General features: G+C 37.0%; 1 protein-coding gene across 1 annotated transcript in view; it reads right to left on the reverse strand.

The window, feature by feature from the left end:
• The window catches only part of TAOK3 (TAO kinase 3), a 185,910-nt gene that overhangs the window by 24,150 nt on the left and 148,379 nt on the right, over positions 1–13,381 (reverse strand). Inside the window, exon 14 of the mRNA XM_029233955.1 lies at positions 7,632–7,766. Within this exon, the coding sequence (XP_029089788.1) occupies positions 7,632–7,766 (135 nt within the window). The remainder of the gene's footprint in view (positions 1–7,631; positions 7,767–13,381) is intronic.

Here is a 13,381-nt window from a genome sequence, read left to right on the forward strand (position 1 = left end):
CCTCTGGCATAATTTTATTTCTCACTGTCACCATCAATTTAATTACCATTTCCTGAACACTCACATGTACCAGGCACTGAGTTGGGTACTCTTTATATTATCTCTAATCTTACAAACCATCTCATTCACTTATTCAGTCTATTCACTCATAAGGTAGGTGTTAACACCACCGTTTTATAGATGAAGAAATTGAGACCTAAGAGGATTAATATATTCATTCAGCCAAAATATATTTACACATTTTTTTTTTTTTTGGTGGTGCGCGGGCCTCTCACTGTTGTGGCCTCTCCCGTTGCGGAGCACAGGCTCTGGACACGCAGGCTCAGCGGCCATGGCTCACGGGCCCAGCTGCTCTGCGGCATGTGGGATCTTCCCGGACCGGGGCACGAACCCGTACTCGTGTCCCCTGCATCGGCAGGCGGACTCTCAACCACTTCGCCACCAGGGAAGCCCCAGATGGTTACTTTTCTTAGTAATTTTTCCTTAATCCATTCTCAAGTGAATATCCAACAAACTGAAGATTGCAAATGTAAATTTCGGCATCTCCTGTTTCTTTCTATTAAACCTTTTCCGATTTTCCAGTCCTTCCTTTAATTTACAACCCCTCATTATTGTCCTGTTCACTTCCTTCTAATCATCCCTATTTTAGTAGAAAACCTTAATTACACAATTATCACTTTAGTTTTGTTTTACACTAAGTAATTCAGTCACTCTGATCTACTACTATAAGACACTTCTCCCCAACCTAACCCTCAAACAAGTTTTACTGGAAATTTTCATGCTGCTATTAATTCTTTCTACTATTTTCAGTTTGTGGGTCAAAGTGCATTTTGTACAAAGAACAGTTTGTTTCTTTGCTCTTTTTAGAAGGTATCCCTGCATACTAGACTGAGTCCTTACTATCAAGAGAGTACTATTCTGTAACTGGATAGTATTATCAAAGTATACCATTAAACATAAGCCGAACTTTGAAACCTTTCCAGCTGAACCTAACACTAGGTTTCTTATATTCATTTCTCTTTTCTAAAGGACAATCTTCTTTAAGGATGAGAAGAACAGAAGATACTTCAAGACAAAGAAAAAAAAAAAAAGGGATAGTATCACCAAAGAGGCACCTAAAACTACAGAAAATAATAATGTTTTGTCATCATTATAACGTTTTTTTTAAAGTACTTATTTCATGATTTAAGGAGGAAGTAGTTTGAAACAATGCATGTGTTTCACTTTCTTATACTTGTGCCTTTCTGAAGTTTAATTACAGGGAAAAAACATTCCAATCACAGAAAGGATACCATTTAGTCCTTTTTGCATTCACTTCTTTTTCAGACAAATATGGCAGTAAAGTGTCTGTTCTTGGGTAATGGGTTTGAGACGTGTTTTACCCATAAATTTATTTTTTCTTATTTGAGCATCCCTTCTTTAATCAGATTCCCAAAGCTGAGGCACGGCACACTCTACAGCCATCATGACACATTTAAAGCTTGCCGGCAGAATGTTTGACTGGCTTGTGGTCCATAAAATATCCTCAGGATGGCCATTTCCTTAAACCAGGCAGCCCCAAGATAAAATGGAAATGACTTGTGTCAAGAACATTTTCTATCCTAATTGGTGGGTGAGTCCCTGTGAAGAGGGTGGTCCTACCGCATACCAGATCATACAAGCATGTGGCAGAGACAAAATACAAGCTCACCATGCTATCATTGTACAGCACTGAATGCCAGGAGAGACATTTTGCTTGTAAATGAGAATGTTTCCCATAATTTGGATAATCACTTTCTTAAACTCGTAATATATCACCTCTCATTTGTTACAACTATAATTTCTAAGTTTCAAAGTAATTGTCTTTTTAGGTACATTTAGAGATACTGAGTTTTAGAATTCCACGCTCAAGCTAGATAGATGAATTTAAATAAAAGTATAACAACAGTTTGTTCATGAAGTCTAACATGAAATATATAAAAATATATTATTATACAGTTACGTACACCATGTGTGTTTTTTTTTTCCATGTGTGTTTTAAGTTTATACTTCATGGCTTATGAATATGCTATTTGGTCAACAGAATTAAAAATAGCTCATGATTTTAATCATGCTTTATGGTTTATACAATGTGCTTTCACACGTAATTTACCTTTTTAATTTTTATAAAGCCTGGGATTTGAACTAAGGTCCTAGGCTCTTGAATTGCCTGAGGAAATTCACATCACCAAGGCAGAAAAGAAATGAAGCTTTCTGTTAAAAAGTAATAGAGGAAATCAAACACCCAAAAAAGTGAGTGCTGGAGAGAGTTAAGTCTAAATTACAAACTGAATAACTCTAAAAATTTGAGGAACTTATAGAAGTGACTGGCTTTTACAATGGTAGTCTCAAAAATGTGATCAATGAAAAATGGTCAGCATCATCTTGCCACACTTAGTAGGTTGCTAGGAGACAAATCTCATTCCATCCCTCACTATATAACTGATCTTGGGCAAATTACATATAACTTCTTGAAGTCTCTCAAAATCTTGAAGAGGAGCTATTGCTATGATGAGATAACACTTGTGCCTAGCAAGGTGTCTGACACACAGGAGATGTTCTATATGGGTTGGTTTCCATCTTCTGCCAAGCTAAGAGTAATAGGTTCCTGTTCCCCCTCAACTAAGCATTTCTGGTGATGGGGACATAGACCAGAAGTGGATCCAAGAGAAAGGCCAGTTTAACAATTAAACTGTACTTATATCCAGGTTGTGGATTACAAGTATATATAATTTCAGACTCTGAATTAACTATTTCATATACCTGGAATAATATATAAAAATAAAGAACCATAAAGGAAGGCTGAACTTTTTTCAGAAAGTTTCTACATCCATTGCATTCTACCCTACTTAATTCCAGCAAAATTTGGCCCTAAAACAAACCACTTCATCCAAAGTGTACTGTATGCCTACCAAGTACAGAACACTGCACTAGAAGGCTAATAAGCAACTTACTGAAGATAAAAGAGGAGGAGGGTGGCTGATAATGTTACCCTCTTAAGAGATCAAAGTCAACTTATAAGATTAGTTATGTGTAAGAAACAAAATAATGCATATGATAAAACTGGCTACCTCAGCACTTAGAACAAATAAAATTTATAGCAAGTTCTTAAAAAGAATACAATGAGTCACATTTTGGCATCAGAAATCTGACATTCCACTCTTTAGAACACCTAGGGAAAAAACGCTTTAAATTCATAATAAAAGTAATGACTGATCCAGGCAATTCTGCCTTACACAGAAAAACTGACATGAGCAACTTTGAAATGCACACTTATAAATCCAAATTCTCCTGTGATAACAGGACTGGAAGAGACTTCATTTACTCATTCATTCATTTATTCATTCAACACGTTTATTGAGAGACTTTGGTCATGTGGGTTGGGCAGTAGCACAAGTGAAAAACAATATCAGCAATGATCTTAGTGAGATTAAAAAGCCAAGAATAAGGAAAGAGGAGATATGCAATATTCTGATAAGCAGGCTCTGGTACACTATTCAGGGAGAGAACACATTTTCAAGCATTTAGAAACAGAACAGCAGGGCACATGAGAGGTGAAACAGTAGCATTTACTGCTGAGGCTCTAATATTTTTATCCTTGTCTATCAGACTCATTTAGGTATACAATTTCACAATTAGCTCAATGATTATGTTACATTTTTACAAAGCAAGTGAAGATTCCATTTTTACATGAGCTTTTCTATTGAATCTGGTAAAGCCAAAGAACCTATATTTGAATGGATAGAACAATAATAATTTTCTCTTACATGCTTTATTGGTATTAGAAATTAAGAGTTTCATGCTCCTCTCCCTAATGTGCATTCTAACATAAATTCACATGTGTAGTAAGACCACTGCATTCTAGTGAGAATTCCTTTAAAAGAAGGCCAGAAGCTGAACTGTATTATAGATATGGCCTTGGTGCTCTCTATAGTAACATCTACTATGGGAAGTGCTGGTGACCCAGGACACTATGAAATTTTAGGAAATGACATCAGATATAACAATAGCTGAAAACACTCCCATGGGTCACTAATCTAATTAAAATGTTAGGCTCTCCATTCACCAACAACAAAAACTCAAGGAAGGCACATCTCAAAAGCCCAAGAAGTCAGATGAGTAGTAATTCCAAAGAACTATATAAACAACTCCTTTCCTCATATAACATATCAGCCCAATGTGAACTTTCAAACAGAAGAAGAAAAAGGATAAAGTAAAAGAGATTCCATGAAATGCCCTTCCTTTCCCTAATTTTTCAAAATAAGGTCAATAATCTTCACACTTAAATTTTCATAATATACATATATATATATATATATATATATATATATATATACACACATACACACATATATATATATAATTCTAAAGTTTCCTCAGGGTTTCCTCTGGTATGAAGGTCCTTTGTTACAAATGTAATTGTGCAACAGTGCATAATAACATAAAAAATCTCAGTTTTAAGGTGCCAAACTAATAAAAACACCAGCAGTAAACGCCTGTAGCCCATTGGCTTAATATATTTGTCAACAGCTCCATTCAAAAGCACAATGTAGGGCTTCTCTGGTGGCGCAGTGGTTGAGAGTCTGCCTGCCGATGCAGGGGACACGGGTTCGTGGCCCGGTCCGGGAAGATCCCACATGCCGTTGAGTGGCTAGGCCTGTAAGCCATGGCCGCTGAGCCTGTGCTCCGCAACGGGAGACGTCACGACAGTGAGAGGCCCGTGTACCGCAAAAAAAAAAAGCACAATGTAGAAAGAAATGATAAGTGGAAAAACCACAGAGCTAGGCTTCTTTTAGGTTTATGTAGAAGAGGTAGGCTGATATAAAAAATTTGAGGAATTGCAATTTTTTTGTCAGTATGCAAGTCTCTTTAAAATATACACGTATCACTTATTATCTAGTAATTGAAAAACTAATTTCTAAATTCTTTTTCTTTTTGCTGTTCACTTTTGGATCACTCTATGGTTTGTTAGCACTTCTGCTAGTAGGTTATAAAGAAAGAGTAAAACCAAAATAAATAAATCAATATTGTATTGCTACTAACTGTAAGAAGTGAGGTTTCAACAATGACTTGATTATTCAGTGCCCTGGACTTTCATTTTTCCATGATCTTGTTCTTATTTTTATGTCATTTTAAGTAATTTTAGACTTTATCATTTGAGCAGGGGTCCACGAAAAACAATAAGGGTTGAGATAAGTTTTTAAAAATTAGATACTTCTTTTTGATGTTGCAGTGTCCTGATTTATATATTCCTATTGGAATAAGCCTTTAAAACAAATAATATGATGGGTAGTAGAACTGTAGTACTCAGTAATATATATTAAAATATCCACAACTGTTAATCTTAACCAACAGTTAGACTGTCCAAAATGGGACATGGAACCACTCAAAACCATACCACTTTTCCCTTTCATTAATTTTTTTCTCCCTAAAAACTGTTAAATACAAATACCAATGAATGCTGATAAACTTGCATCAATCCCACTGTGACTCCCAAAGCATCACATTTGGAGAAGATTTTACATATAAAACACCTTATTTTGTGGCTACAGCAACAGCCTATCAGCCACTCTGTTTTTAACTTAATATAGGTGCAGGGGCCTTTTAGCAAATCAAAAGTCCCTCAGAGAGACTGATCCCAGCTGTTCTCTGGGTGGGCACTACGAAGCCTGTAGGATTCAGAGGGGTACCTGAGGACTTTGCCCATGGCCCTGAGATAGCCTAGTAGGGAAGCAGCTTTCATCATTCACAGAGAGGGAGACTGTGATGGCTGATATACACACAGAGGAGCCTGGGTGAGTTCACAAATGTGAGAGTGAGACCATTCTGGCGTGGCAGTAGTGATCTTCCTGGGCGGCAGGAGAGGTCATGAATATATGATGTGGGAATGAGGGTGTGGCAAGTGAGAAAAGAAGAGAACCTGTCCCAGAGGGGGAAAACCCACATACAATGTCTGCTTCACATTCAAAACCTGCTTATGGTGCTCTGAATCTCAGTGGCTGTTCAGTTCTCCTCTCATTTCAACATGCACAGGTCTGGATAAAGGTACAAGTTTCACAAGAGTCAGTGGTAAGTAGTCATATTCTAAACACACCATATTTCTTATTTTGTCAGATATCATGGTATGAAGGTATTTATTATTCAATAATTTCATGATGTTTTATTTAGACTCAAAAGCATGCTTTGTAGGTGCTTAATAATCATTAGCAAATACATAGTGGACATTTTAAGATCTCCATTACACAGTATGGCATGCATTTAAAATGAAAAATTGTCCATTGAAGAGAATACAGGAAACTTCTATACAAAGGAACTTAAAGCCAGGCTTATTTGTAAGCAGTCTAAATTAAATTGCTTGCTTTCAGACAGCAGCAGGCATAGCAATATGTAGGTGCTTTAATTTCCATTTTCCTTATATTTGGGTTTTTTAAAATTATAAACCATTATCAATCCCAAAGATAAATGAAGCCTTTAAAACACTTGAGAAATAAAAGTGGAAATCAGATTTTAAAAATAGGACAAGAAAAATAATCATTTCTGGGTCGGCCTTGGATGATGTCATCATAGGTTCTAAATGTAATAGCCAGGCAGTGTACACTAACTCTTCCTGCCCATGTGACCTCTAACATCAATTTGAGCAAAACAACTAATATTTCAATAATTTTTTGGCTGAGAAGTGATATTCAGAAGCAAATGATTAAAGAGTTTAGAGTGCCAAGGATGAAACGATGTGTGTGTGTGTGTCTGTGCGTGTGTGTGTGTGTGTGTGAGTGCGCACGCGCACGCGTTGGGGGCCAAGGGGCGGAGGCATGAAAACTAACTCTTCCAGCACACACCCCTTTTGCTACTACAAGGGCATCCAGCAATCACATTTGCAATAGTAAAAATGCTGAAGGATCCTACAGTATCTTTTCTTCCACAACCATCCCTACCGTCTCCTACAAAGCCCTTCTTGCTTTATCGGTGCCAGGAAATTCTTCAGGGGTTAAACGGGGAAGTGCAGCCACTACCATTGTTGCAATAAATAAATGAATGAACCAGACGAAACAGCAATCCATCCCTGGGAAGCAAGTACCTTATTTCCTACAATTATATACATTAGCCAGCAACCATATATTTTTTAAAAATTGTGTTTTATCTTTCGATGTGTGTGTACACATTACACACAGGTATCTATACAAAAAGAATCATAGTGCTCTGCACACACACACACACACACACACACACCAAATACCTTTAAAATATTTTTTAGCATTATTATTTCAATGAAAAGACAAATAGCTTCTACAAAATTGGACAGATTAGCAACTTCATCTCAAAGGCCTTTTATTTTGCACATACAGCATATATAAATACACACACACACACACACGCACACACACACACACAAAGGGTTTTTTTTTCCATGCCGTAGACAATGCTAAAATATCTGAGATCAGGTTGCTATGCCAACAGATTTTTTTCTAAAATGAATAAAATTATTAGGAGGGAGAAAACATTCTTGACTCCTTTCCTCCCATCCATGAAGCCCAGAGAGGCTCAGGGAGGGCGAGAGGCTGCCAGATGGGGAGGAGGGGAAGGAAGGGAAGGTGGGTAGAGGGGTGTTTGCTTACCAAAGATGCTGATTTGATCGTGGCAAAGCGCTCTCTGTTCCGGTAGTGGAGGGCCTGGCTCTGAACTGACTGGGTAGGCCGCGGCTCAGGCCTGGGATCGCCGTGGCCCGCCTCATCCCTTATGAATACATGATCCTGCAGAAATGGATAAAAACAAGGAGAAAGTCCAGCTGTGCTCTTTCCTCGCCGGCTGCCTCTCTCTCACCCCTCTTTCTGCACAAGCACTGCTGTTTGAAATGCATAGTTTAGCTCTCTGCTAGTCCCCGCAGCTCCCACGGTACAAAATGAATAAGCAACACATTGCAGCCTTCAGTTAGGAATGTCAGCTGATCGCTAGTGGGATGCCTTCTGAATCCCTGGCAGGCTTTTTCTTTACCTCCAGAATTACATATATGCAAAAGAAAAAAAGAATAGAAAAAACAAGGCAATGTACAGACTCCTTAGAACAGTTTGCTTAAAACGCTGTAACCAAATAATTCCTTTAAAAATGTCATGTCCATGTCTAGCAAGGAGGATGCTGGTGGCTTTTAACATAAAAGCGAGCCTCCGCCTCATTCCCTTGAAAGATCTGCTTTCTCAATTTAATTTTATTTGAAATCTGTTCGGTAGGATCATCGTTCTGGCTAGAACCAGTGTAGGCTTGTGCTGGACTGCCTCTCTATCTTGTGCTGGGAAGATTCGGCAGTCACTGAGGGATCCTGCTTTCCAGTCATGATCGTACACAGTTCTAGCACCTTCTCTCTACAGCTTCTGAAAGGATTTTTTTTTTTAGATTTAAAGAGACAGGCATACAATTTTAACAAAATGATACTTTCACAAATTCTTCCTCAACTCAGTGTCGGTATGGTCACCAGAGTGAGTAAAGCTGGAATTTAATGTCCTTGACTGATTTAATCAGGTCTGGGCTTCTTGACAGGCAAAGATGATTAATCGTATTGTAACGCCCAGTGAAAAATAACATTCCTTGGAAAGATAATAATGGATGTTTCTTAAATGCAATTGAAATGACTTTTAAAGGGGTAAATGCTTTCAAAGCGCAATGCTTTGCTCGATAAAAGATGGAGAGGCCAGTCAGTAAGTAGCACTAACCTTTCAGAAGAAAAGATACTGTAGTAATTAATAGCTCAGAAACATGTACAACCATGGGGGATTTTCAAATAGTACATGTTCAGCATGGGGAAGGAGAAATTAATTCTCTTACTGCCCTAGGGTTTTAGGAGAAACCACTGTGAGAAGTCAATTTTGCATTTTGTCCATGACTATTTGAAATTTTTTATAATTGCTCTTTTCTTCATCAGTAAACAAAATTAAAGAGTTTTAAAAAATACAAAATTTTATTATACAGTGTAAAATGCTGAAAAGTCAAAACACATAAACTCCTTGAGGAAAATTAAATTTTACATCCAGGTTTCTATGTAAAAGAGAAGACCCATGACTAAATTCATCATTGGGTTGATTTTCTTTTCCCTTTTATAAAATTAGAATGCTTCAGAATGTTGGGAAGGTATTTACCATTACGTCTATATTTAGAGGTTTTTTTTTTTAATTTACTGTATTGTGGTCTATTTTGCTTTCAAATAATGAAGGGACCTTTAACACCACTGAAGGCATATATATCAAATTCAAGGGATATTCTACCGCTGTGCTGTCCAATAAGATACCCTTTAGCCACATGGATATTTTAATTAGTAAAATGTAAAATTCAGTTTCTAAGTCACACCAGCTGTGTTTCAAGCTAGCCACTAACTACGGGTACCACAGTGAAATAGTGCAGATACAGATAATTTCTATCACTGCAGAAAGTTCTATTAGATAGTGTTATAGATTAAAAATGCATCTCAACCCATATTTTTGAAATTTATAAAAAAATACTTGATAGGTCAATTTAAAATTTTCTACGTTATTTCCTGGGAAATCTAAATTCTTATTTCAGCAGGCAAAGAGAGATTAGGTGCGGGATTTATGCATCTAGGTTTAAGGTTCTAGAGAGGAAGGCACTGGGATCTACTACCATTCCTATTGCTGGATATTTATTAATAAATTACATTAACTCCAAAATTGCTCTTACTTAATATTATAATCCCAGAAAAGCAAGATGCTTCTAAATGCTAGCAATCAGAAAAGATAGGCTAGGTAGAGGCCTGTGGTTTTACAGGTCAGAGTTTTGGTGAGTATTAGTTAGCTAACATTAAGTGTACTTACTGAAAGGGAGCTTCAATGCTGTGGCAGCAGCTAAATTTCAAATTTGGTAACTTGATTTACAAAGCTAACCTGTGGAATCCACACTATTCACATAACAGAATAAAACAAAACACATTCATATGCAAATATGTATAACTTTAATATTAGTTGTTTTCTCTCAGATAAAAATTAACACTTGTAGGTTAGGACCCTGCTTATCAAATTAAAAGTCACATCATATTTACTAAGTTTTTAAACTCAAGGGTATTGGAATACACTGCAAAAATTAAAACTTGAGACCATAGTGATTTTAGTTGACATGTAGCTTAATTAAATAACCCACTAAGGTATATTTAAAAAATAAAGCTATTTTAGAAGTTAGTCTGAGAGAAGAGGTCAAAAAATTTTAATCTACTTTAAATATAATAAATAATGCTAATGCTAAAAGTGTAATCCCTTGCATCTCCTTAAAATTAAAAAAAATTTTTATAAAAAATTTCTTAGTTTTTGTACTAGCTTCATAACAGAGATCACCAACACTAAGTCTCCAAATATTATACAAGAGACCACAGGATGAGGCAATATTTTAGTCTAACAGTGGATATCCAAGTGCATAGGGAAATAAATTTTAAAATATTCAACACCATTGCTTAAAACAAGTTCAAAACTCTGCAGACGACTTAAAAAATGAAGCAACTTTAAAATGAGGGCAATGTGACTTGAGAAGCAAGTAAGAACAAATTAAACTATCAGCTTTACTGGGTATGTGGTCTGTTGGTTACATCACCCCTTCGAGTAGCAGCCCCTTTGAAAATGACTATACTTGCCTCCCAGAGTTTCCGACCTGAACACATTTTAAGATCAATACTGGAAAGGGTGAATTTGCTATTTTATGCAGTTAAGCACCGCTGCATATGATTTACAAATGTTGATGAGAGGACCAACATCTTCTTTGATGTTGAAGAATGATTTCAGAAGTTTAAGAACAAATATCATGTTCTACCTTACCAAGGCAAAATATATGGCTTGTTTATAATTTATCCTTAAAACATTCTCATCCAGGAACGAACAAAATAGCTCTTTGAAATACCAATATGAATTGGGGACCAGTTTTAAGTAAGTCTGTGTTAACCTGGTAAATTTATAATGTCCTTTCTTTATAAAAAGTAAAACTTCTTCAGATTAAAAACTTTACTATTATTCCCTGGACAAAGGGCTTTACTTTTATTTAGAAGTTTTTCCCTAAATGTCTGACTATTTATGTTTCCGAAATGAGGATTCATATTGTGGTCACTTGTTCAGAGTTTCTAGGTTAACTTGAAATTAACCTTGGAAACCACTCTACTGGACTCTGTTATGCTTTTCGTATACCTTTATCACACTCCTCATCATACTTATACTCGCCTTTGTATGAGACTATGAGCTTTTTTTTTTTGCGGTACGCGGGCCTCTCCCGTTGTGGAGCACAGGCTCCGGACGCGCAGGCTCAGCGGCCATGGCTCACGGGCCCAGTCGCTCCGCGGCATGTGGGATCTTCCCGGACCAGGGCACGAACCCGTGTCCCCTGTATCGGCAGGCGGGCTCTCAACCACTGCGCCACTGGGGAAGCCCCTGAGACTGTGAGCCTTTTGAAGGCAGAGTAAATGTGGTTTGAAAAATCTGTCTTCCCAGCACCTAGCATAGTGCTTGATACTTTGTGGGCATTCAAAAAAAATGTTTGCTGAATAAATAAGCTCAAGAATATAGCTCTGAGGAGATTCTGGAAAAATGACATTTTCTTTGTTATTATTTAACATAATTCAAATTTGTATTTCATAAAAACCTGCCACTCTGTACTCTAAGGAAGTCGCAAAACAGTGACACACACACAAGCACACCTTTACATGGCGGGGCGGGGCCGGTGGGGGGGAAGCGGGTCTAAAAATGGCTTTTTTTCTGGTGACGAGACGTCTTTTTATAGATCCCATACTTTTCATGCTGTGGAGAAGGGATCAGCAAACCCACCATCTCTTTCATTTTGTTCAAAATGATTAAATGATTGCCTAAGCAGGTACAGCTATCAAAAGCTGGGGCCAGAGGAAGGCGAGAAGATGGAAAAGGATATCTTCACCTGGAAGGACAGCTATTGGGGAGAGAAAATGACTAGCAGAACGCTGAGGATAAAGATGTTACTATAGAGAGGTGTTTTGTATGACTGCTCTGTTTAAGAAACATTGCCTTCATATGTTAATTTACTTTTACTCTGCCAAATGTGAGTTGAGTCAAAGAACCCGCCCCTCTCTTCAGCAAAAATAACAGGAAAGGCCACTGAAGCAAGTGAAAATTAAACTAGAACATCCTATCCCCTCAATGACATTTCTCTTTTTTTCCTCCCACGAAAATGGTGAAAGCTGTTCTATTTTTAAAGAAGGGGGAAAAGAAAACCCCACTAACATTGACTAATAGGAAGGGTCAAGTAAAGCTTTAGGAGTTAGAAGAGAATGATTTTTTAAAAATAATCTCTAAAAGAGGGCCATGATGACTAGAGTTCATTAGGCATACTAGAAACAACAAATTGATTAATAAACAAAGAGTTTTAATATATTAAAGTCTCGTGACCTATATTAATAGAAGGCAGCAGCAAGTAACAGTAATTGATTTTAGACTTAAACAAAAGTATAACTTTTAACTGACAAATTAAAAAAACAGACTTTGTTGCTTAGGACAATATTAAAATCTGTTTGCTACTGCTGTACACCCAATGGTTTTAAGGTGTATGGTGGAGGCTCAGAGGCAGCCTAGGCTACAGCAAAAAAAACTAATCTGGATTAAGAGTTTGCCCTGGACTCATTTGTGAATAATCAAGAACTGAGGTGTAGAGTTGTGTCTTATAAAAGTTCATCTTCATTTTAGTTCACAAAACATCTTATTGAGTGCTTACTATGTGACAGACACCCATCTAGGTGGTACGTGAAGAGAGATGTCCTCGAGGAGCTAACAGTCTAGAGATGAGGTGATATTCTTGCTACTGGAAAAAGCAGTGTGGCAACACTAGCAAGAGGAAAAGAAATAAGTGCTTAAAGTTTACTTTGTCAGAATATACCTTTAGACTTATCAAATCATTCTTGCTCAAAGGGAAGATTAGATTAGGATCCCTTCAGGGCCTGGGAAAGACCAGAGTAGAGGCAAAGATTGTAGAGAAGCAACCTGAAATCCTGATGTTAAAGGAAAATTTTCAGTGTCCCACTTTATATTTTTTGGACTTGATCTGTGATAGAACTGTCCTCTTAAAATCAGGGCATCTTTATTCTGGATGCAGAACAGTTAATTGCAAACCATGCCCTTACCAGTTACACACGGCCTTTAAAAGTAAGTTTACTTCCTATATAAAATGGTCATCTGGTCATATATATGATTTAACTAATTTAGGATATGTCTGCAGTCTTTATTGTAACAGTCAAGGGTGGGGAAAAAAATTCTCCACTCTTATTCTTATATTTTGATATTTATTAAGCATGTTCTTATTGTCTAGAGTGCTATTATTGGAGAAAATCTATTTAATCTTTCAAACCATAAAGATATTTAATATT

The sequence above is a fragment of the Monodon monoceros genome, unplaced genomic scaffold, assembly GCF_005190385.1.
Source record: "Monodon monoceros isolate NGI ecotype Baffin Bay Population unplaced genomic scaffold, NGI_Narwhal_1 Super_Scaffold_1, whole genome shotgun sequence".
In the NCBI taxonomy this organism is placed as follows: domain Eukaryota; kingdom Metazoa; phylum Chordata; class Mammalia; order Artiodactyla; family Monodontidae; genus Monodon; species Monodon monoceros.